We start from the raw sequence: 25,615 nt of genomic DNA, 5'->3' as shown, positions 1-25,615 counted from the left end.
TTCATCATAGGTACACTTCAACTATGACAGACAAAATTAGAAAAAAAAATCCAGAAAATCACATTGTAGGATTTTTAATGAATTTATTTGTCATAGTTGGTGTACCTATGATGAAAATTACAGGCCTCTCTCATCTTTTTAAGTGGGAGAAACTGCACAATTGGTGGCTGACTAAATACTTTTTTGCCCCACTGTATGTTGAGGCACAGATCTGGGAAAAGGTACAACAAGATGTCTGCAGCATTGAAGGTCCCTAAGAACACAGTGGCTTCCATCATTCTTAAATGGAAGAAGTTTGGAACCACCAAGACTCTTCCTAGATCTGGCCAAACTGAGCAATCGGGGGAGAAGGGCCCTCTGACCGAGCTATAGAGTTCCTTTGTGGAGATTCTAGAAGGACAACCATCTCTGCAGCACTCCACCAATCGGGCCTTTATGGTAGAGTGGCCAGGCGGAAGCCACTCCTCAGTAAAAGTCACATGACAGCCTGCTTGGAGTTTGCCAAAAGGCACCTAAAGACTCTCAGACCATGAGAAACAAGATTCTCTGGTCTGATGAAACCAAGATTGTACACTTTGGCCTGAATGCCAAGCGTCATGTCTGAAGGAAATCTGTCACCATCCCTACAGTGAAGCATGGTGGTGGCAGCATCATGCTGTGGGGATGTTTTTCAGCCGTAGGGACTGTGAGACTAGTCAGGATCGAGGCAAAGATGAATGGAGCAAAGTGCAGAGAGATCCTTGATGAAAACCTGCTCCAGAGCGCTCAGGACCTAAGACTGGGGCGAAGGTTCACCTTCCAACAGGACAACGATCCTAAGCACACAACCAAGACAACGCATGAGTGGCTTCGGGACAAGTCTCTGAATGTCCTTGAGTGGCCCAGCCAGAGCCCAGACTTGAACCCGATCGAACATCTCTGGAGAGACTTGAAAAGAGCTGTGCACCAATGCTCCCCATCCAACCTGACAGAGTGTGAGAAGATCTGCAGAAAAGAATGGGAGAAACTCCCCAAATACAGGTGTGCCAAACTTGTAGCGTCATACCCAAGAAGACTCAAGGCTGTAATCGCTGCCAGAGTTTCTTTAACAAAATACTGATTAAAGGTTCTGAACACTTATTTAATTTGAATATTTTTATTTTAAAAATGATTAGCAAATATTTCTAAAAAACAGTTTTTGCTTTGTCATATGGGGTATTTTGTGTAGATTGATGAGGGGCGGAAATTATTTAATCCATTTTAGAATAAGGCTGTAACCTAACAAAATGTAGAAATAGTCAAGGGGTCTGAATACTTCCCAAAGGCACTGCATGTATAGAGCCATGTCATCATTGAATCCTCTGCCACCAGAGTTGACTCAGGCAAAAAGCAAATGTATCTTTAAAAACGGATTTTAAAAAAACATATTGTATCACAGCACCTCCCCTCTTTCTAAAGATCGAATGTAACTGTACTGTATATGTATATGAATAGTGTGTCAATATAATTTTTGTTGTTTCTTGGTGTCTTTCCAATATAGAACTCGTATATTATTTTTATTTTGAATGTCATGTCCTTGTTTATATCTGTTTTGTACTTTGTCATGTATTTGTACGTGTTGTGTGGACCCCAGGAAGAGTTAGCTGCTGCATGTGCAGTAGCTGATGGGATCCTAACGAACTAAAATAAACAGTAAGCTCTCTAGTTACAGCTGTTGACTGCCACCTGTAGACGTACATTTTGAAACAAACATCAACACCTGCATGCAACTGCAAGCATTTCCCTGTAATAAATACTATTGCCTTTACTTTCTCAGGTCAATTATGCACACACAAACAGTTCCACTAATTTACCTGTTTTGGAATTATCTGTATTCCATTTAGTGCATTCCAGAGAGCCGTACTGATGTGATGATCCATGTATATTTTCCTTTTCCATCTCTCAACAGTGGGTTCGATTCCAAACTGGTCAAGGATGCACTGTCAAACAAATACAATGCTGTGTCTTGGAAACCGAAGGAAAAGTGACAAGAAAAGGCAACTGGAGCAGTCTATGCGCACAGCCTTTCATTAAGTACCAAGCTGCATGGTAGAGAATTGGGTAAAAACGCTTCCACAACGTGCTGGTGTTGTCACTCTCTTTCCGTTGTTTGAGCTTTGCGGTGTTCAAGCCAAGGCTGATGTTTTCAATACCTATTGTACTGTAAACTCGAAGATATACTTTTCTATTAGACCATTCCGCCACCTAATGTAAATCGGTGGTACTACATACACCCCCCCACAGTATCCCTCTTATTCAACAGCACTGTACTTAAAGGGATAGTTCACCCAAATAACAAAATCACAAATTGGTTTCCTTAAACTGTAATGCTGTGTTCAAGAAAACTCAGAACTAGGAAACTCTGAAATGTCCAACTTGGAAACTCGATGAGGTCACAGTTTCCCAATTGGAAAGTATTAGAATCAACCAATAGGAAGCTCGACACAAAAAAAAACGTACGCAAATTCTAACTTTGAGGTTTGGAGTTTATGAGTTGTCTGGAATGCAGCATAAACAGTCTATGGACAAGGTAGGACAGCAATCCATGCTTTGGTTTTATTCCCCTGGCACCGTTTTAACATTTGTGTCACAAATCCCATTCAAGTCATGGTACCATTACTAGGATTTTTCACGCATCAAGTCCAAATCATCTAAAAGTATCTCAAATGTATTGTGAAGCTCAACAAAGTCCCTTCTAGAGGATTTGAAAATGATGGGGGAAAATGCTAATGTAAGTATATATGTATATACTTATGCCATAAATGCTAAAACGTTAGCAGTGGAACAGTGCCAGGGAAACTAAACCAAAGCATGTATTTCTGTCATACCTTGTCCATGTATTTCTGTCATACTTTGTCCATAGACTTCTTGCTTACAGGGTAAGGAAACCAATATATTATTTTGTAATTTGGGTGAACTATCCCTTTAAGAATCAAATAATCAGCTCATTCATACTTCATTTCAGAAAAAGTCAAACATCTCTTTTTTATATAAAATATACAGTAATTATATAAAATACATTAGTATTTACACGACTATTAAACAAGTAATTGCAATGATACCATACTCCAATGATTAGTCTTACATACATAACATTAAAAAAAATAGACAAGTGTGCAAAAAGGTCTATTGGTGATTGATGATGCATTACAAACATACCAGATCAGAACTCTTTAAGACCCTCGTTTCTTTCAATGGTATTACGACAGTGGCTTTTATAGATGTGGCCTCTCAGTCATTCAGTCAGTCAGTGTCTTTCTCTCTCTGTCTGTATGTCTGTCCTTTTTTTGTCATCTACATACTTTTTATGGGTGCATATATGATAACTGGTCCCCATCACCTCATGATTTATTGTAAACCAGCCAATATCTTATAGCGGTGACTGTGTTCCATCACCTTCAAGTTAGGTGTGATAAATTCGTTTAAAAACAAGCGAAGTGCTCAGAGTTTAACTTTCATTTTTAGCATAATAGGCCTCCTAGCATGGTCAGAGTCAACCACACTGGGTTTTGCACCACTTGTTAGTATAGCATACAGAACAAAGTCATAAGCAGTAAGCCACCAGATAATTAACCCCCCCCAGTTGCTTTCCTGTCATGCAACAGGTTCTTTAGGGATCTTAAAATAGGTGCCTGTTCTTTTGTGTCATGTTTTTACTGAAGGCTTGTGCACAGTGCATTCAAACCTTTATTGCTAACTCGCAAGAACTTAGATGAGCTCAGAGAGCCATATGCACCTTTAAATGGAACCTGTTTTTTTAAAGAACTGGCTAATAAAATGAAGTGACTGCTTCAAAGAGCTTCTGTTGTTAGCTCACCAAGACATCAAACTATCTTTAAGTTGTTCTTCTGCCAAGCTTAGTAATGAACATGACCTTGCCAGGGTGATTCAGTGTCAGAACTCAAAGAGCAGCAGGTAGTGTGTTTACATGGCAAGCAGTGTTGGGGTCAACTCCATTTCAATTCAGTCAATCCCTATGGGAATTTCAGTTTACTCCGTAACTTTACTGAATTGAAATGGAATTTGCCCCAACCCTGACGTCAAGGGATGGATGAATCATCCCTTAGGTTAGATGATTGGGAGGGTGGGCTACTCTTCTGACGGACCAGATTTTGAACCCAGGTTGTCAAGTTTATGTTAGTCCTCTGAGCTAAAGCCTATATAGGAGCTAAAGCCTATATAGGAGCTAATATCACCTCAGCTTCACTCTCATGCCTCATATACGCTCATAAAAATGTCAATTTTAGAGGCAATATTGTTCTTTGACTATGCCATCAGTCAGATATATGCCTATGGGAACAGCATATGATAAAACTGTCACAAGCAGAAACTGGAATGAGATCCAATACCCATGGCAAATTCATTTGTTTGTTGACAAATCTAACACTTGTCAAACTCAACTAGTTTTCTTGTCAAGGTTACACCAGGTAAATAACCGCGGGTTACCCTTAGCTGCCACCCAGGTTCTTTTTCCACATCCCCTCATTGCACACTGAGGCACTGTTGTGAGTGCTGGGCACATCCCTGATCGTCATACAATTTGGATGGTCTCAACATTTCAGCCTCTCTACAGTAGAGTCCATCCAGACGGTTGTGGGATCAGTCAGTTGATGATACCAGCGAAGGTATTGATTGGTAGAGGAAGTCCTTTGTTCATGTACTTGCTGAGGCCAGCGTCCCTCTCCTCTTCCCCCAAACTGAACTTGGACCGCATGGTCTTCTGGACACAGTATCCAGGATCAAGACAGGGGGCGATCTCTATGCTGGAAATGAATTAATTGATAGAGTTAGATAAGCATGTTTGACAGTTTATTTAGGCTTTAGTGACATTGAACATTGAATGAGGATTATAATATTACACTTTTTAAAAGCATATATGTGCATTTAGTTATTTACAAACAGTCGGAAGTTTACATACACCTTAGCCAGTTTTCACAATACCTGACATTTAATCCTAGTAAAAATTCCTTGTTTTAGGTAATTTAGGATCACCACTTTATTTTAAGAATGTGAAATGAGTGTAACTGAGTCATGTTTGTAAGCCTCCTTGCTCACACACGCTTTTTCAGTTATGCCCACAAATGTTCTATGGGATTAAGGTCAGGGCTTTGTGATGGCCACTCCCAATACCTTGACTTCGTTGTCCTTAAGCCATTTTGCCACAACTTTGGAAGTATGCTTGGGGTCATTGTCCATTTGTAAGACCCATTTGCGACCAAGCTTTAACTTCCTGACTGATGTCTTGAGATGTTGCTTCAATATATCCACATAATTTTCCTCCCTCATGAAGCCATCTATTTTGTGAAGTGCACCAGTCCCTCCTGTAGCAATGCACCCCCACAACATGATGCTGCCACCCCCGTGCTTCACGGTTGGGATGGTGTTCTTCAGCTTGCAAGCCTCCCCCTTTTCCCTCCAAACATAACGATGGTCATTATGGCCAAACAGTTCTATTTTTGTTTCATTTCATCAGACCAGAGGACATTTCTCTTAAAAGTACGATATTTGTCCCCATGTGCAGTTGCAAACTGTAGTCTGGCTTTTTTATGGCTATTTTGGAGCAGTGGCTTCTTCCTTGCTGAGCGGCCTTTCAAGTTATGTCCATATAGAACTCGTTTTACTGTGGATATTGATACTTTTGTACCTGTTTCCTCCAGCATCTTCTCATGGTCCTTCGCTGTTGTTCTGGGATTGATTTGCACTTTTCGCACCAAAGTACGTTCATCTCTAGGAGACAGAACGCCTCTCCTTCCTGAGTGGTATGACGGCTGGTATGACGGCTGCGTGGTGTTTATACTTGCGTACTATTGTTTGTACAGATGAACGTGGTACCTTCAGGCGTTTGTAAAATGCTCCCAAGGATGAACCAGACTTGTGGAGGTCTACAATTTTTTTTCTGAGGCCTTTGATGATTTCTTTTGATTTTCCCAGGATGTCAAGCAAAGAGGCACTGAGTTTGAAGGTAGGCCTTGAAATACATCCACAGGTACACCTCCAATTGACTCAAATGATGTCAATTAGTCTGTCAGAAGCTTCTAAAACCAGGACATAATTTTCTGGAATTTTCCAAGCTGTTTAAAGACACAGTCAACTTAGTGTATGTAAACTTCTGACTGGAATTGTGATACAGTGAATTATAAGTGAAATAATCTGTTTGTAAACAATTGTTGGAAAAATTACTTGTGTCATGCACAAAGTAGATGTCCTAAACAACTTGCCAAAACTATAGTTTTTTAACAAGAAATTTGTGTGTTTGAAAAACTAGTTTTAATGACTCCAACCTAAGTGTATGTAAACTTCCGACTTCAGCTGTACATATTGTAACATGACACAATATATATAATATACACTGTAACATGGCACAATATATATAATATATACTGTAACATGGCACAATATATATAACTTGTGCATATGTAACTAAAACATATACAGTATGACAAGGGCTAACCAAATGAGTTTAGGCCAACATGCTTCAGAATACATTTCAACCAGCAACCTTCTGGTAACAAGATCATGTGTCTATCCACCAAACCACTGTCTGGCCTGTTTTCATCTATTTCAAGTTTTAATGTGAGGCCAAGCGTAGGCAACAGCTACACCAACAGCTCTCACCTCTGTACGTCTCGGAAGGTCCTCCTAGAGTCTTTGTCCAGGGTCACAGTGAAGGTTTTCATCTCCAGGGTCCTGATCTTAATGTTACAGGTACGGATCTTGGCCTCCTGTGGAATTAAGTCTGTGTGTTAGGTTTGGGTTTTAGGTTTATGAGATCATAAAGCGATGTGGGCACCAGGATTAGTCAAGCGAACCAGGCCTTTGTGACATTAAGAACCCAAGAATACAGAGAGGAGGAATTAAATATGTTTTGTGTTTCCGAATTTTATAACAACCTTCACTAATAGACATGTGTGTGTTAAAACGGTGTAAACTCACCATGGTGTTCTTGGGTTTAGTTTCGTTGAAAGCTACTGTAAGACAGTTCAGATCTGAGGACGACAACAAAAACAAGAACATAGCCCAGGCTTCAACAGATATACAGAATAATATGTGAAAAGTAGTAGAGATTTCAGAACTTATTTTTACGTTCACACAATTGCACCAACATGCAACGGCATGGACATTCACTGCTATTTTACATTGTGACTTTGCCCACTGAATTGACATATGTGCCCAATGGGTGACAACTCAGCTACTACTGATCACAATACAGATCAATCTATCAATGAATCACATGAATGTTGTAAATATCATTGTGTGTGATATTTAGGGTTGTATACCTTCAGTTTCATTGGAGGGAATGGCACTAATCTGAACACCTGAAGTCCTCACTGACATACCCTTGTCTACGTCTCTACCACTCAACGACACCTGGAGAGGAGGACAGAGACACAGGTCGGAGGTCATAGAGAGAAGCTAACAGCTAAACGTCAAATACAGGTTATATGACCTCTCTTCAGGTCAGGCCACTCTCGTGATGCAGTTCTAAACTCTAAACAGAGACAAACAGACGTTGCATCAACAGTATCAATCCCAAACACTATCAAAATAGAGCTAAACGTCAAACACAGGTTATAGGATCTCTCTTCAGGTCAGTTAAGTTTACTCTCATGATGCAGTTCTAAACAGAGACAGACGTTGCATCAACACTATGACAGTAGAGCATAGCATTCGCTTTATAGCCAGATGCAGCACTTTCACGTGGATGTATATCGATGAGGTCATGTTAAAAACACGGTTGATCTTTCGCTGACCTTTTTGTAGTTGACAGAGACGATGGCACCACATACGTCTCCTGTGTTCTTCTTCTGCTTGATGGTCGTGGCTGAAGAGCGAGGACAGACGTGATCAGACCGGGCGAGTGACAAAGACACGTACACACACACTTCAAATCAGTTTGAAACGAAACATCAGACGCAGAGAACGTTGATCGGGGGCGTACACAGGCTAAATGTTACCTTTCAAAGTAGTTGGGGACTGTTTGAACTCGGGGAAGTCCAGCTCTAAGTGGGAGAGAAACACATCCTCCACTGGGTCCTTGGTCAGGTTGGGGAAGCAGATCTAGAACATAGGCAAGAGAATGACAATCGTGGGTCAGTTGGTAGAGCAAGGCGCTTGCAACGCCACGGGGGTTCGTTTCCCGCTGGGGCCAACCGTACGTTAAAAAAATGTATGCATTCATGACTGTAAGTTGCATCGGATAAAAGCGTCTGCAAAATGGCATTTGGTGTTTTTTGGTCTATGAGTGAGGACTGATAATCATGAACATGCTAGAGTGCTAACGATAAGCTATGCTCAGTCTGCTTTTGACCAGGGTCCACAGGGCTCTGAATAGGGTGCCATTTCAGATGCATCCTATGTCTCCTCACCTTGACAGAATAGATGGTGAAGTAAACAGGCTGCAGTCCGGTCCGCACATAGTAGGAAATGACATCAGACAGGAAGGGGTTAGGCTCGGCCTGCTTGCTGCTGTTGGACTGCTGGAGAGAGATGGGATCATGTTAGTATGGAGCCTGGGGTTGACCAAGACAGTACACATAAAAGTAGCTTTTTAATACACTGAATGTTCATGTTTTGGAAGGAACTCTATTTCATTCATGTAGAGACACAGGAGAGGAGCGCTTCTGTGGTTTATAGTTCATCCACAAGGTGCTCTTGTCACGCCCTGACCATAGAGAGCCTTTGTTTTTCTATGGTATAGTAGGTCAGGGCGTGACTGGGGGGGTTTTCTAGTTATTATTTTCTATGTGGGGTTCTACTTTAGTTTTTCTATGTTGGTGTTTGGTATGATTCCCAATTAGAGGCAGCTGGCTATCGTTGTCTCTAATTGGGGATCATATTTAAGTAGCATTTTTTCCACCTGTGTTTTATGGGATATTGTTTTGAGTTAGTGCACATAGCATTCTCTGTAGTCACGGTTCGTTGTTAGTTTATTGTTTATTTGTGTTTTGTCTTTGCTAAGTTTCACTTCTTTAATAAATAATGTGGAACTCTTCCAACGAACGTGACAGCTCTTTGATCATGGGATGAAATAGGAAAAGGAAAGGAAAGCCTTTGTGCAAACAAACGTCCAGAAGTAATCAAGGCACTCTCATGTAGTGGAACATAGTAAAAGCCTTGATTGATTTATGGCTTATGCACGGCAAGAATAAAAAACCCACCTAAGCATTGCAAAAAAAGACCTTTTCATTCTACATGAGTGCCTTGATTACTCCGGGAAGTTTGTGTGCGCAAAGGCTTTTTTACTATGCAGCATCAACTTATGTTTGTTCTATTTCCCTCCCATTGTAATCCATTACCATTCATGATTTATTGGAAACTACAGCATTAAACAATGAAAACCTGACCCTGTGTCCCTGCTACGTTTCACAATCTTTTACCCCCCCGATACTTCCCTGTCTTTCACTACACTGTGCCAAACAGTTTCTCTTCCCTCTATCCAGCTAAATGCTAAGATGACTCATAACAGCAAAGCTATTTGCATACAGTACTCCTAGGTTGCTAGTTCCGATAAGACCCCGCAGATGTTTTTTTCACTTCCTGTAAGCAAGCAACTACTGTACAGTACTGTGCAATTTCCTTTTGTTTTGCTAATCATTCAAAACCCCTACAAACATGCAAACGATAATTTGTCGACTTTTTTTAATGCTCTCCCGGTGGCAGAGCATAAACCACATTCAACATAACCACACATAACTAACCACATACCTTTATCTACTGCAGATCAGACTAGTATTTTGTTTCCTCTTAAAATCCTGAAAGCTACACTTGCCAGGCTAATGAAACCAATGTATTCCAGGCAGGCTCAATTCAAAGTATCAAAAGAGAACAGAAATACTATTTGATGCGGCCATTTCAACATAACGTAGAAACAGTGGGTTACTGTACCATTTTGGCCAGCTTGGGGATCATGGAACCCAGACTGTTGATGTTGCAGTCGTACCATGGATCCACCATTCCCAAGTAGGAACCCAGGGCACAGGGGTTTTCCCGGGTTGGGGAGAGGTTTTCCTGATAGAGAAGTACAACATGGTTTATTATAGATACATTACTCTACTAAACTGTTAGGGTAACTCAACTACAGCTAAGTTTTCACATTTCAAATGTATTTATAAAGCCCTTCTTACATCAGCTGATGTCACAAAGTGCTGTACAGAAACCCAGCATAAAACCCCAAACAGCAACGCAGGTGGAGAAGCACAAGGTTCAAGTTCAGTGTGAAACCAGAGAACGACATTAAGCCTTTACACTAGTGGGAATTGGCCTATATGAATAGGGCTACATTTAAATGTTTCTTACAGGAAAAATATGAAAACATTTACATAACCACGGTAGCAATTGAAAGGGAACAGTTTGGAGATTTTGGGGAAATTATAATACCAAAGTTGAGGACACAGTTCACGTGACACAAGACTGAATCCAAACATCACACTGTTGATTTTATGTGCATTTTATATTTACTGTGCTTTTTGCCACATTTGTTGATAACAAAAACTGAAAATACTCTGAATACATTCAGTAACATGATAAGAATATTCCTGGAAAATGTGGGGTAGGTGCAACATAAGATAAAAACAATAGTCTCCAAGTGGACACACCCCTCTCTAAAGTGGGCACAGTTCCTAAGTCATTTCAATACATTTTTATGACTTAAAAGAAGAGTCTTCAACTATAAGGTGCTTGGTTGTTTTTTTTTTAATAGCTTTCCTAGCTGTGCCTTTGAGGAACTACAGCAAGTACACTTGTAGTTGTTTAGTTTGGAACACTGCCCTCCATCCCCGCCATCACACAATTACTGTTGTTGTATACGCAATCCAAAAACGGACCATTATAAGTCACAGTGGGCATCATTTGAAAGCTTGTTCTATTGCCAACATGACTAGCTAAGTTATAAAATACGATCTTACAGTGTTACGCTTTCACAGGGCAATTCAGAAAACATATCGTCATTTTGGTGCCCATAGAAAGGACTGTTCAGGTGCATTCAGGTGCATTCAGGTGCATTCGGGTACGTGTTTCGCTGCGGATTTTCTTCATAATACACAAACATCCCACTGGGCACAGACGTCATTTCAACGTCTAGTTTTGATTTACATTTGGTTGAGTTGCCAACGTGAAATCAACCAAAAATATCACTTTCATTGGATTTAGGTTAAAAGTTGGGTGAAAAAAACCTCATTTCCTTACGTTGATGACTTTTTCCAAATCCAATCAGTTTCCACGTTGATTCAACATCATCGTATAGATTTTTTGTTGTTGAAATGACATGGAAACAACATTGATTCAACCTGTTTTTGCCAAGTGAGATTCTGTTCAGAACAACCCAGGATATGACGCCATGCTTCTACATTTGCATTGCTTGCTCTTTGGGGTTTTAGGATTCTGTATAGCATTTCGTGACATCTGCTGATGTAAAAAGAGCTTCATAAATCAATGTGATAGATTGATTGATGCCATCAAACATAGTGATAATAAACGTTGACTAGATTACAGGAGTTATATGATATGGAAATGTGAAGTGCACATTTGGACATCTCATCTTTCAAAATACATAGTCCTCTTAATTTACAGCATTTCCCTCACTCAGACAACAACAAATTACAAATGTTGTCCAATTAGTGGGAGGCATGGGGGCAACTTCTTGTCGCGTGCGGTGCTCAAGTTCAGAACGGCTGTCAATCAAAACTCATTCAGCACTGTGAAGTGCAGAGCCTGAGCTCTGACGCCATTTACAGCATATTCCTGTACACTGTGTTCCAATGCAGGCACTTATCAGTGTCCAAATCTGCCATTTCAACCCGCATATCATTCTTTTGATGTGATCATTTCACATACTGTCTGTGGATTGTGTGTGTGTGTGTGTGTGTGGGTGTGTGTTCACATACTGAAACACTGAAATGAGTGTCTCTTGACAGGTTGTAAACTGATAGGAGTGAAGTGTTAGTTTGTGGTCTTACTCTGACAGGACAGGTGGGACTGGGATCCTCACAGACAGGGATGTAGTAAAACTGGAAGTTGACTTTCATGGTCAGAAAGAGACGACGCGCTTCCCTTTTCCTGCAGAGTGAAACCAATGATTAACTAACCCTCAAACCATGCTAGACAGAAACCCGAGGAATAATCCCATTATATTTCTGACGCATTAACTATTAATGTGTCATGATTTCAATTCAACTTCCTTCTTCCTGACTAGACCACAGAAATGGACAGTTAGTTTCCGATTTCATTTTTTGGACATTATTAAGAAATAAAACATTTTCAACAGCATAGTATAGGGCTAACCAAATTGAGATGTTGTAGGTGGAACTGTCTCCAAAAACTATACTATGATCATATCTAACAGAAATCTATTATATCCAGTATTCATTCTAATATATCCAATATCCACTACAAACTACATGCAGTCTCTCAGACTACATTACCCATGATCCTGGTCCCTCACCGGAGAAAGTAGAAGGCCTTAGCCAGCTTCCCCAGCACCCTGTCGTCCCCCATCACCACAATCCGGGCCGTGAAGTGCCTCTGTTGCTTGGAGAATGAGGGGGTCCCGCTGCACCCCGCCTTCCTATGAAGTGTCCCCCCCCCTCCCCCGGCCACACTCCCGCTCTCCTCCAGAGCGTCCTGCATCAGGGCCATATTGTCCGTGACTGACGGCCTCATCTTGATGCCTCCTCGTCGGGTTAACCTGGCCTCCCCCTCCTCCGAGCCACCAGAGGGTTCCACCACTGAAGGCTCAACCCCAGTGGGAAGGTCCCTCTCGATGCCGCTGTCGTTGGACATCACGGAGTGGCGGGGCATGGCGGAGGAGGAAGTGAGGTCGGCAGGGAGGTCGGCGAGGTCAAAGTCGGTCTCTTGGTCCTGGCTGAGGCAGAAGTGTTCAGACGACATGGAGCTGGAGCGCACACACTTGGCCAGCTCGCGCCCTGGTGGTAGAGGTGACATCAGAGAAATAGGAATCAGAAGACATATATACTGTATCTCTATAACATGAATGTCAATACAGGTCACTAGAAACAGGAAGCAGCGAGACAAGAAAGAGCTATAATATTGGACGTTTGCATCGGGTGAGAACACAGTGTGTTAGAATAACACTCCTCATTATCAGGATTATCCATAACCATGGTAGCATCCACATTAATGTAGAAGTGTTCAGAAACATATTATATTCTTATTTACAATAAAAGTGACTCCAAAATGACATAATGCATTATTTACCATTCATTTCTATTGGGCCCATAAAAAAATCGGAAACACAACCAAAAATGAACTGCAAATGCAATCAATAAGTTCGTAGAGTCACAAGCTTGATATCGTCATTGCGTACTAGGAATATGGGATCAAATTCTAAACTTGTGACTACTTTATTTATAAGAATCTTTTGGGGTGTAAATCATTTTGACCTACCTTTTTGAGAGAAAACAAGTATGACTGTTATTAAACAGAGTAACAGAGTTCATGTAACAGAGTTCTCTCATTGCGTATAATAAAACAGATTTCACCACTCACAGATCTCCTCATCCTCCCTCCACAGGTGGAAGCTCATCTCCGGGTTGGGAAGCGGCATGTCACACAGGCATCCTCCACCACCGGAGGACAATGTGTCTAAACCAGGAAGAGCCCAAACTGTCACAATGACACCAGAAACAACACAACACCTGCTTACTTCCTGGTCCCCATCCCATACACTAAGTATATGGTCTCACAGCTGGCCTGAGAGACAGTGTACTGTCCATTTGAAGGATAGTTGTGATGATGAGAAGAAAAAATATGGATTGAAAGGTAAAACAGTGTACATCTGTCCTGGGGGGCTCTGACTCGACAGATTTAGACATGGAGGAATACAGTGTGAAAGACCAGCTCCTATACAGCGATCTATTAATAACGGTCCCAAAGTCAGAGTGACTGCTATACAGCGATCGATCTATTAATAACGGTCCCAAAGTCAGAGTGACTGCTATACAGCGATCTATTAATAACGGTCACAAAGTCAGCGTGACTGCTATACAGCGATCTATTAATAATGGTCCCAAAGTCAGAGTGACTGCTATACAGCGATGTATTAATAACGGTCCCAAAGTCAGAGTGACTGCTATACAGCGATCTATTAATAACGGTCCCAAAGTCAGAGTGACTGCTATACAGCGATCTATTAATAACGGTCCCAAAGTCAGAGTGACTGCTATACAGCGATCTATTAATAACGGTCCCAAAGTCAGAGTGACTGCTATACAGCGATCTATTAATAACGGTCCCAAAGTCAGAGTGACTGCTATACAGCGATGTATTAATAACGGTCCCAAAGTCAGAGTGACTGCTATACAGCGATCTATTAATAACGGTCACAAAGTCAGCGTGACTGCTATACAGCGATCTATTAATAACGGTCCCTGAGTCAGAGTGACTGCTATACAGCGATCTATTAATAATGGTCCCAAAGTCAGAGTGACTGCTATACAGCGATGTATTAATAACGGTCCCAAAGTCAGAGTGACTGTTATACAGCGATGTATTAATAACGGTCCCAAAGTCAGAGTGACTGCTATACAGCGATCTATTAATAACGGTCCCAAAGTCAGAGTGACTGCTATACAGCGATGTATTAATAACGGTCCCAAAGTCAGAGTGACTGCTATACAGCGATGTATTAATAATGGTCCCAAAGTCAGAGTGACTGCTATACAGCGATCTATTAATAACGGTCCCAAAGTCAGAGTGACTGCTATACAGCGATGTATTAATAACGGTCCCTGAGTCAGAGTGACTGCTATACAGCGATTAATTAATAATGGTCCCAAAGTCAGAGTGACTGCTATACAGCGATGTATTAATAACGGTCCCTGAGTCAGAGTGACTGCTATACAGCGATCTATTAATAACGGTCCCTGAGTCAGAGTGACTGCTATACAGCGATCTATTAATAACGGTCCCTGAGTCAGAGTGACTGCTATACAGCGATCTATTAATAACGGTTTCTGAGTCAGTGACAGCTGCACTGTACGGTATGTGTCAGCTTGAAGAACCACTAACACAAAAAATGGACAGCATTGGCATTATTTATCTGAATACGCCCTATGTGAAAAATGTATAACTACTTATATACATGTACCAGCTGTAATACCTTGAAGTGTTGTCTACGGTAATGTTACCCTTCTAGTTTCATTTGGAAACAGAAACCAAATGCTAGTCTAAAGGAAATGGGAGATAATGTCTGGATGCTGTTTAGATCATTTGGTTTTGGTTTCAAACAGTCAAAAGATGACCCCTCTATGATAAGGATACTGTACCTGATGTGTCAGTATGGGTGAGGATCTCTCTGTAGAGTTGTCCCAGTCTCCCCCTCAGCACCACCCCTTCCCCCTTACTGCCCTCCTCCACACTCTGCTCCAGACTGGCCACCACTTCCTGGAAGTACGGCTCCACGTCCTGGCCAATTTCCTGCCACACACACAGACGCACGCACGCGCACACGCACACACACACACACACACACACACACACACACACACAAACACACACACACACACACCGTCTATGAATAGAATACAGGTGAAAGGCCACCAGCGACCAGACAAACACGTCTGAAAGTCTGAGTTTGACACATCCTGTTGAGATGAGTGTTATATTAGGACCCGTGTGTGTGTGTGTGTGTGGGTGTGTGTGTGTGTGTGTTTTTTAATGGGAATGGTGCCAACCTCTGTTAGATCATGGAACAACACAACTAAACAACACGCTATTGAGACATTATAGATCATTTCTGGTGTGTGTGTTGCTGAATATGACTGAGATGGCATGTATGAGGCACCAGTAGACAACTTTAGCTTACTGAGCTTTGCTTTGGTGCAAATTGAAACGGCATAAACCACAAAGGGGCTTGCGCAATACATTGAAATAGAAACTAGTATCAAACACAAAGAGGTATTGATTTAGATAACTTTGAACAAAACACAGCAACATTTGCGAAAACAAAACCAACGTCAAACCGAGATCAAACAAATACCAAGACCATAAAACAGGTTTCTTTACTCTAGAACAGAAGTCAAACCCAAAAGGTTTTTCTACTGTGTAAAAAGTGCTGTGTACATAAAATGTGGTTAGAATGTACATGTAACAAAAAACCATGCGGTAAAAACTAAGTTACTTCTGTTCTCCGAAGAGGGATGGACGGTAGAATAAATAAAGACAAAAAGAAAGAAAGAAACTAAGTTAAATGAAGGCTTTTACCAAGAACCAAGAAACGTCATAGCGAAACTCAATGTTAACACAACGCAACCACACTGACCTTCAGTGCCTGTGCCAGTTTAGGACTGTGACACTGCTCCCCTCCGAGAGCAGCCTGGATGGAGTGTTGGACCACGGTCCGCATGTGGTCAAGGGGATTCAGATACCCCCCTGACCCTGAGGCCTCGATGTCCCCCCTCAGCGCCTCACCGTGGCGGCCGGAGAAGACCGCCGGATCGGCGAACACAAACACCCTAGGAGACCGTAGGAGAGATTGAGTTATCGCCTTTGGTTATCCTTGATCAAACAGTTCCCCGGCAGTTCAAATGCAACCTGCTGTTACTACGACTTTATCTACAAACAGCATATCCTTCTATAGCATAAGGAAAAGTGGCTTCTGCACTGTACTGTGTCACCGTGTTGTATGCAACAGCAAGTTAGGTTGTCCTCTCACCTCTCCTGAAAGGGATGGTAGTCATTCTTCAGGCTCTGCTCTGCGACCACCATCCTCTGATACAGCACTCCTGTGGGTCAAAAGGATGTACACGTTTAAAACGCGTGGCATTCTCGTACCACGGCCAGTTGACACGTTTAAAATGCGTGGCAATCTCGTACCACGGCCAGTGGACACGTTTAAAATGCGTGGCAATCTCGTACCACGGCCAGTGGACACGTTTAAAACGTGTGGCATTCTCGTACCACGGCCAGTGGACACGTTTAAAACGTGTGGCATTCTCGTACTACAGCCAGTGGACACGTTTAAAACGCGTGGCATTCTCGTACCACGGCCAGTGGACACGTTTAAAACGCGTGGCATTCTCGTACTACAGCCAGTGGACACGTTTAAAACGCGTGGCATTCTCGTACCACGGCCAGTGGACACGTTTAAAACGCGTGGCATTCTCGTACCACGGCCAGTGGACACGTTTAAAATTTGCGTGGCATTCTCGAACCACGCCAGTGGACACGTTTAAACGCGTGGCATACCACAGCCAGTCGTTTAAAACGCGTGGCATTCTCGGCCAGTGGACACGTTTAAAACGCGTGGCATTCTCGTACCACGGCCAGTGGACACGTTTAAAACGTGTGGCATTCTCGTACCACGGCCAGTGGACACGTTTAAAACGTACCACGGCCAGTGGCATTCTCATACCACGGCCAGTGGACACGTTTAAAATGCGTGGCATTCTCGTACCACGGGCAGTGGACACGTTTAAAAATGCGTGGCATTCTCGTACCACGGCCAGTGGACACGTTTAAAACGCGTGGCATTCTCGTACTACAGCCAGTGGACACGTTTAAAACGCGTGGCAATCTCGTGGCACCACGGCCAGTGGACACGTTTAAAACGCCGTGGCACGTTTCTCGTGGCATCCTCCACGGCCAGTGGACACGTTTAAAACGCGTGGCATTCTCGTACCACGGCCAGTGGACACGTTTAAAACGCGTGGCATTCTCGTGGACCACGGCCAGTGGACACGTTTAAAACGCGTGGCATTCTCGTACCACGGCCAGTGGACACGTTTAAAACACGTGGCATCCTCGTGGCACCACGGCCAGTGGACACGTTTAAAAGCGTGGCATTCTCGTACTACAGCCAGTGGACACGTTTAAAATGCGTGGCATTCTCGTACTACAGCCAGTGGACACGTTTAAAACGCGTGGCATTCTCGTACTACAGCCAGTGGACACGTTTAAAACGCGTGGCATTCTCGTACTACAGCCAGTGGACACGTTTAAAATGCGTGGCATTCTCGTACTACAGCCAGTGGACACGTTTAAATTTGCGTGGCATTACAGCCAGTGGACACGTTTAAAACGCGTGGCATTCTCGGCCAGTGGACACGTTTAAAACGCGCCAGTGGGCATTCTCGTACCACGGCCAGTGGACACGTTTAAAACGTGTGGCATTCTCGTACCACGGCCAGTGGCCAGTGGACACGCCAGTTTAAAACGCGTGGCATTCTCATACCACGGCCAGTGGACACGTTTAAAATGCGTGGCATTCTCGTACCACGGCCAGTGGACACGTTTAAAAATGCGTGGCATTCTCGTACCACGGCCAGTGGACACGTTTAAAACGCCGTGGCATTCTCGTGGCATTCTCTACAGCCAGTGGACACGTTTAAAACGCGTGGCAAACGGCCAGTGGCATTGGCGTGGCATTCTCGTACCACGGCCAGTGGACACGTTTAAAACGCGTGGCATTCTCGTACCACAGCCAGTGGACACGTTTAAAACGCGTGGCATTCTCAGTGGACCACGGCCAGTGGACACGTTTAAAACGCGTGGCATCCTCGTACCACGGCCAGTGGACACGTTTAAAACGCGTGGCATTCTCGTACCACGGCCAGTGGACACACGCGCGTGGCATTCTCGTACCACGGCCAGTGGACACGTTTAAAACGCGTGGCATCCTCGTACCACGGCCAGTGGACACGTTTAAAATGCGTGGCATTCTCGTACTACAGCCAGTGGACGTTTAAAACGTGGCATTCTTACTACAGCCAGTGGACACGCGTGGCATTCTCGTACCACGGCCAGTGGACACGTTTAAAACGCGTGGCATTCTCGTACCACGGCCAGTGGACACGTTTAAAATGCGTGGCATTCTCGTACCACGGCCAGTGGACACTTTTAAAATGCGTGGCATTCTCGTACTACAGCCAGTGGACACGTTTAAAACGCGTGGCATTCTCGTACTACAGCCAGTGGACACGTTTAAAACGCGTGGCATTCTCGTACTACAGCCAGTGGACACGTTTAAAACGCGTGGCATCCTCGTACTACAGCCAGTGGACACGTTTAAAACGCGTGGCATCCTCGTACCACGGCCAGTGGACACGTTTAAAATGCGTGGCATCCTCGTACCACGGCCAGTGGACACGTTTAAAACGCGTGGCATCCTCGTACCACGGCCAGTGGACACGTTTAAAATGCGTGGCATTCTCGTACTACAGCCAGTGGACACGTGGAAAACAAACATCCCTCTTCATTATAACGTGTATTACAGTAAAACGATGATCACCTTTCGAAGATAGTCAAGTCTACCAATAAAGTCTTACCTGAACACATAATAGAAAAATACATCATTCGGTTGGACGAAGGATGTATGTTGGTTTCAGTACCTGGTGTGTAGCGTTCTGTCTTCATGCGTCTGGTGTAGCTGAGGCCTACAGTACAGTAGGGCTGGGGGAGGGTAAGCAGTCTCTTACAGAAGTTGTACACCCGCTTGTACAGGTCGTCAGGAACATAGGCTGACTGGAACGTACACAGATACATGCACGGTTAGCACGGTTAGCTGTCCTCGGACTTACCTGAACCACCAAACACAATTGGTATGGTACATACACACAACCCTTAAATACAGTATAGTACCATTTCCCTCCATAAATACTTGCACAAACTTCCCAAAACCTCAATATACATCATATGGCTCTGGTAACAACAATAACTGTCTCTTTTAGTAGACACCAACAGATAAAGAAGAGATAAAGGTCTACGACAGTACAGAGTCCTGACCTCGCCTGACCAGGAAGTGTAGGAGACGATTAACAGGAAGTAAGACTTCATCGAATCGGAGGAGCTCATCAAAACAGTGGTGGGAAATGATCCAATCCCCCAAATGAAAGCTTCTACCCAGCCAACCCTGAGACAGGTCTGTAAAGATGCTGTTGTCATGTCTGACAGGTGTTTCCTTGTGTAATGTAAGCTCCGGGAACCTACCTGGATGACAGCATAGATGAGTGTGTGGAGCAGGGGGATGATGTGTGTCCGACAGTCTACCCTCTCAGCCTGCAGACAACAAGAGACAAGCACACAAACTATTGTGTTAATCAGTTACTCACTAATACAAAGTTTGTCTGTAGAAGATAGCTTGTCTGTTACCCCCAGGGGCGGACTGGGACCAGAAATCGGTCCTGGCATTTCTAACACATTGGATAATTATTTTCCTTGAGGCCTCCACACCGGCTAATTATTAGCAAGTTAAATATCATTTTGTGTAGAAAAAATACAAGTTTGACAGACCCACTGGGCTAAAAATAAACACTTCCATCTGGCATTTGCCCAAAATGCCAGATGGCCAATCCACCACTGGTTCCCACTAGACATAACATTCATGTATCACATCATTGCACAATGTCCTTGACAATCTCAGTGTTCTTTTCAAGTTGATTTGGGTAGCAATCGTTGATCGTCTTATTATGTCTCTTGACACTACAGTGAAGACTAATAATGAATGGCCCCAGAGACTTATATTTCTCCATATAAGGCCCCGGAATGGCCTAATGGCGCACACTGATGACATACCCTTTCCAGCTCCTTGACGATGACTCTCACCAGAATGAGACTGTTGGCAGGATTGTTCCGAACCTTCTTGTGCAGCGTCCATCTTAGCATCCCTTCGAGTAGAAACACACACTCAGCACTTGCAAACATTTCCACAGACATGGCACTAAACAGCACTCACACTCTCTGTTGTTTCCATAGACAAAGCTCTACACAAACAGCTGGTGTGACTCAGTGCCAATGCTTTGTTCCATTGCACAACGAACCCAAACCGTGGATAAAACTAATAGCTGACTCAATGCAATTTTCCGATTATTGGCAGGCAGAGGTTATGTGTCATCCTCATGTGGTTTGGGCAAATTAATATGGCCTGGTCGGAACATTAAAGAGGATCAACTCCTTCTGGATGGTGGAGCAGAGAGGCAAGTCAGGGACCTTTAGTCCATTTTAAACCTAGATGCTTTGTATGTAAGGCATAGGTGGCTGGTGGCACTTTAATTGGGGAGGACAGGCTCAAAGTAATGGAATAAATGGAACGGTATCAAACACACCATTTCCATGTGCTTGATACCATTCCATTCACTTCCTTCCAGCCATTATTATGAGCCATCCTCCCCTCCCCAGCCTCCTGTGATATAAGGGTACCCATATGTATCGTTATTGAGCTTTGGGTCAGTAATGTGGGGGTTACTTGATGAAGCTTGCTATGCATCTAGCTAGCACTACCAGTTGAAGCTAGCCAGTTAGCGACACCTCTGAACAAACCAGACTGGAAATGTGCAACAAAAGCAGCCTGACCTGAAACGGAGCCAAGCTCAATGGAAAGCAAGCCGGATCACTACCTCTCAGCTCTGCTCAACTCAACAGTGTGTAAACCCCATAAAGAGTCTAGTGGAAACTCCTTACCTTTATTGAGCACAGAGGAGGGGTGTTGGCTCTCCAGCTCCCTGAGCACGGCCTGGACACTGCGGTAGATGTCCGACTCTGAGGCCAAGGGGGCACAGCTGCCTGGAGAGTCAGGGGTCAGCGTTTAAGAGTTCATGTTAATACAAGTCGTACGGCAAATGTTCCATTTTGGATCAAATGTACATGCGTGCCGCTGTTCAAATGACACCCTATTCCCCATATATTACCTATAGGCTCCATGCTGCTCGGGGGGCTGCTCGAGCTATCCCAGGCTGCCTTGTTGGTCATGTCTCACATGCATGGTGGGGCCACGGCCTGGTGTCTATAGAGACGGAACAGGGAGAAAGAAAGTCTAATCTGTTAGTGGTACCCACCGGAGGCATGACATGGGCTCTTGAAGGCTGTTATCCTTTATTTAACCTAGGAAAAAGGCTATAGGCTTAAAAAATGTACTGGACATTCTTGTGGCACAGAGGTGTTAGGACTTGTGAGTCCCCAAGGGTAGAGCCAGTGAATTGACCACGGACATCACACACACACACACACACACACACACACACACACACACACACACACACACACACACACACACACACACACACACACAACCCTGAGCTATGACTTTAATGACTTTCAGCAGCAGGTGCCGAAGTCACAGTCCCACTACTGTTCCAATAGAACAAGGCTGATCGTTCTCATTGCCTCATAAACAACCTCTTTCTCTTGCTTCTCTTTCTCACAGTCTAGTTTATCGCCGCACAAATAGAATTATACCCCACGCCAAATGTTTCATTTTTTGGCTTTAGTTAGAGATCAGTCATCTACCCACCTGTTTCACACCATCCCCCATAACAAAGACTCAAATGACCGGGGATGTATGGAGGTCTATGGGACAGCTTCACACGTCAAGTATAAAACGACCAACCATGTCAAAATGAAAGTTCCCAACACCGAGAGACGATGACTTCTTGATATTCAGATCTGTGATGAGTTCACTTACAGTATACATGCAGGACGCATCATCACAAGACAAGATAGAATCAAATCAAATGTTATTTGTCACATGCGCTGTGAAATGCTTACTTACTTAAATGCTTTTAAGCCCTTAACCAACAATTACAGTAACAAATCAAATAAAAAGTAAAAAATAGAATAACAATAACGAGGCTATATACAGGGGGTACTGGTACAGAGTCAATGTGCGGGGGTACGGGTTAATTGAGGTAGACTAACAGTGAACTAGTGAAACTGCTGTGGAGGTATAAACATTATTGAGCATAAAAAGGTGTATTACTGTATGTTGCCTTAGAGATAGAGGATATGGGAGTAAAATACAAGTCCTTTTCCATTTGAATGAAATTGCCAAATAGAATATACTGCATTGATTCTGCAACAACTCTACCAACAACTTGACTTTCACGACATGCCTCAGCTAACAGCATACCTAGATGTTTAAAAAAAAGTGAAAAATACTCAGCATAAATAACTGTATTACTTCCCGAGTTTTGAATCAACTGACCCAAAATAACACAGCTGAATTGTATTGTCCCCATACTACTCTATAAAGTGGACCCAAATGTTCTGTTGAGACATTTCCGATCCAGTTAAAGCTTGGAAAGAAACGACTATCTGACAAACCATGTCGCGGTTCCCTAAGCCGGAAGGCAGAGAGCATGCCAGAATGTCTCTTTCTTGCTCTCGCTCTCTCCTTCTCTCTCTCTCAAAACTCTCTCTCTCAATGTTAGTTCTCATACCGAAAGTTCACAATTAGTTTGCAACTTCCAGTTCTATCCCAGACACATCCATCATCCAGTACCTACCGACCAAAACACCCGAAACAGGTGAACCGCCAAAAACAAATCCTCCTACCTTTTCCCTGCCAGAAAAGTTCCTCTTTCCAGTAATACCCGAAAGGTTCCCTGAGGCGTTTAATTTCCGACACACTGGCTCAGTGTTCAACGTGCTGCTGCAGGATCTGACAGAGAGAATAGTGAAGTGGAGTGAACTTCCTCTAACTGGGAGGTGGTGACGAGCTGGTGGGGTTGGTGACAGAGAGAGTGGCAGTGTTCTGAGAGAGGGGGAGAGAGAGAGGTAGAGGGGGAGGAGGAAAGTGAGGTAGAGGGGGAGGAGGACGTTTGGGGGCAAGGTAACAGCAGCAACCTGTTTGAACTGAGTTTAATGTTGCATTTTTTCCCTCTCTTTCTCCCTCTCCCTCAGGCTGCTCTGAGGTTGTTCCTGAGGCTACAGTAGAAAATGGAGGTTTAGTTGGAGGGGATTTAACCTTGATCCCTGTAATAAAGCACGACACAGGGAATGACAGCAACAGGGACAACAGCGCTGCCTCAGCAACTCAGCAATTGCCTGAGTGACCACACGTTTCCTGTTCCTGATGCACCCCTCACTCACTCTCTCTTCTTTTCTTCCTCTCTCTCTCTCTCACTCTCTCTCCCGCCATTTCTCTCTCTCCATCCTCCCTCTCTCTCTCTCTTCCATACCCTCCGTCTCTGACAGACACACTAACATAATGTTTTTTTTAACACTTAACGTGCGGAGGGAGGACAGGACCTGAGACATTTCCTCTCTGTGTGAATGCGTAGGGTTCCACCACACTCGACAGGCTATATTTAGGTTGGAGTGTGTGTGTGTGTGTGTGTGTGTGTGCCCCAGAGGTTTCATTCAAGCGTTGCCAAATGAAGAGCCTAAAATAAGTAGGTAAATGAGTGATCTGCAGACAATTCTAGGTCTGTATATCGTGTAGATTTGATATGGGTGTTGCAAGTGGCACACAACTAGAGCTTTGCCTGTGGATGAGATTTGGAGCTTTTGATAAGAGTAGCCAAAACCAATGGTAAAAGCATGTACTTCAAGAAAGAAGTACAAGACTGAAGTCCAAGTTTGCAGAGGGGAGTGCTCTACCACCCCAAAACCCCAGGCCTCAAGTGGACATGAACACTCACAAACAATGTGCTACAATCCAATCAAACATACCCTTATCAGACTGTATAATTGTACATGGTACAGGGCTAAAAACAGATGTGATCCTCAAGGAGGAAAAGAGTTTGAAGACCAGAAATATTTGTATGCAGTAATTCACTCTTTAAGGGCACTACACTCACAATGACTTCCCATAACATAGACAAAAGCAAAGCAAGTTGTATAAATCTGACAGATACTGCAGGAGTGGAGTCACACAGGGCTCAGTAATCCGACCCATCCAGTTTGATAATCTCTCTGCCCGGTTACAACCCTTTCCCGTTACTTCAGTCACACCTGCGTTTACCCAGCTAGCCACGCCCCTTTCACACAATCACATACCTATAAACGCCCTACAGTACGTACAGGGTTACTCAGGTGTATGATTAAGGTTTCATAAACACACACACACACTCTATAAAAAGTACTGTGCAGGACTAAACAGGTGTAGAGTCCATGGCTGAGATGTAATGTATGACCTGGGCTTCGTCCTTGTCATCCGTTTACGGGCAAAATGTTCTGATTTACGAAATGAGCGATGTCTAGTGATGATTTTCTCTGCTTTGAGTATAGAAAAGTAGGCTGTCTTTGAATTTGTAGTCTCACTCAACCCTCCCACTGCGTTTCAAAGCCAGGTTCTGTAACCAGTGGAGCCAAGTCTCCCTCTTTTCCTCAGAGAAAATGACTTGAGAGATTACCGTTCAAAAGATACTGTATGACCCATAATACCGGTGCTACATTTGTTTTATTTCTATGGTGCATTGGCGGGCTGCATTTTACACTCATAAAGCATATCGCTGGCCATTCTAAAACTCGGCTACTTGCGGACCAGACCGTTAACATGACAAGGTGTAGCCTAAACAAATGGTTATCTCATTAGCGAGCTATAGCTAACAACCTGGATGCAACGTTTTGGAACATTCAGATAGAAATATGTAGAGTGGCAGTACTCAGTAAAGGGATGAACAGGGTTGGCTGGTATGCTCCTGCGGATGACAACAAGGACACAGACATACCACAGCCTGGCGGTGTAAAGTAAACTACCTTCTTCCAGCCCTGCCAATTATTTACAGGACAGAGCTCAGTTCCTGCTCTCTGTTTCCACTGCAGGTAGGAGGAATCCTGTTAACATCTGCCTGTAGAGCCTCAGTCTGTAGATCTGGGTCATAGGAATTAGTTTGCAACGGTAATTCCTCTGAAAACAGGAAGGGCC

At 43.5% G+C, this 25,615-nt stretch overlaps 2 protein-coding genes across 5 annotated transcripts in view; both read right to left on the bottom strand.

Moving 5' to 3' along the window:
* The window catches only part of LOC112264013 (bMERB domain-containing protein 1), a 42,650-nt gene extending 40,398 nt beyond the window's left edge, over positions 1 to 2,252 (bottom strand). The window contains exon 1 of the mRNA XM_024440628.2: positions 1,833 to 2,252. Within this exon, the coding sequence (XP_024296396.1) occupies positions 1,833 to 1,917 (85 nt within the window). The 5' untranslated portion in view covers positions 1,918 to 2,252. The remainder of the gene's footprint in view (positions 1 to 1,832) is intronic.
* A 725-nt stretch (positions 2,253 to 2,977) lies between these two features.
* LOC112222292 (phosphoinositide 3-kinase regulatory subunit 6) overlaps positions 2,978 to 25,615 on the bottom strand; it is a 28,224-nt gene continuing 5,586 nt past the window's right edge. The window contains exons 1-20 of one of the 4 annotated variants that reach the window (XM_042303566.1): positions 23,299 to 23,502; positions 21,657 to 21,751; positions 21,430 to 21,531; positions 20,545 to 20,636; positions 19,960 to 20,028; positions 19,362 to 19,494; positions 16,688 to 16,757; positions 16,295 to 16,487; positions 15,300 to 15,450; positions 13,522 to 13,638; positions 12,458 to 12,938; positions 11,973 to 12,072; positions 9,904 to 10,026; positions 8,385 to 8,495; positions 7,974 to 8,076; positions 7,770 to 7,840; positions 7,296 to 7,386; positions 6,952 to 7,004; positions 6,634 to 6,740; positions 2,978 to 4,781 (exon numbers count right to left, since the gene is read on the bottom strand). In XM_042303566.1, coding sequence (XP_042159500.1) covers positions 4,622 to 4,781; positions 6,634 to 6,740; positions 6,952 to 7,004; positions 7,296 to 7,386; positions 7,770 to 7,840; positions 7,974 to 8,076; positions 8,385 to 8,495; positions 9,904 to 10,026; positions 11,973 to 12,072; positions 12,458 to 12,938; positions 13,522 to 13,638; positions 15,300 to 15,450; positions 16,295 to 16,487; positions 16,688 to 16,757; positions 19,362 to 19,494; positions 19,960 to 20,028; positions 20,545 to 20,636; positions 21,430 to 21,531; positions 21,657 to 21,717 — 2,388 coding nt within the window. In that variant the 5' untranslated portion in view covers positions 21,718 to 21,751; positions 23,299 to 23,502 and the 3' untranslated portion in view covers positions 2,978 to 4,621. Of the gene's footprint in view, positions 4,782 to 6,633; positions 6,741 to 6,951; positions 7,005 to 7,295; positions 7,387 to 7,769; positions 7,841 to 7,973; positions 8,077 to 8,384; positions 8,496 to 9,903; positions 10,027 to 11,972; positions 12,073 to 12,457; positions 12,939 to 13,521; positions 13,639 to 15,299; positions 15,451 to 16,294; positions 16,488 to 16,687; positions 16,758 to 19,361; positions 19,495 to 19,959; positions 20,029 to 20,544; positions 20,637 to 21,429; positions 21,532 to 21,656; positions 21,752 to 23,298; positions 23,503 to 25,615 lie in introns of those variants that run through there. The other 3 variants (XM_042303565.1, XM_042303568.1, XM_042303572.1) reach the window with 3 other exon arrangements.

Source organism: Oncorhynchus tshawytscha, linkage group LG02 (assembly GCF_018296145.1).
Source record: "Oncorhynchus tshawytscha isolate Ot180627B linkage group LG02, Otsh_v2.0, whole genome shotgun sequence".
NCBI classification, from domain to species: Eukaryota; Metazoa; Chordata; class Actinopteri; order Salmoniformes; family Salmonidae; genus Oncorhynchus; species Oncorhynchus tshawytscha.
This window is presented reverse-complemented; position numbering and strand designations above follow the sequence as displayed.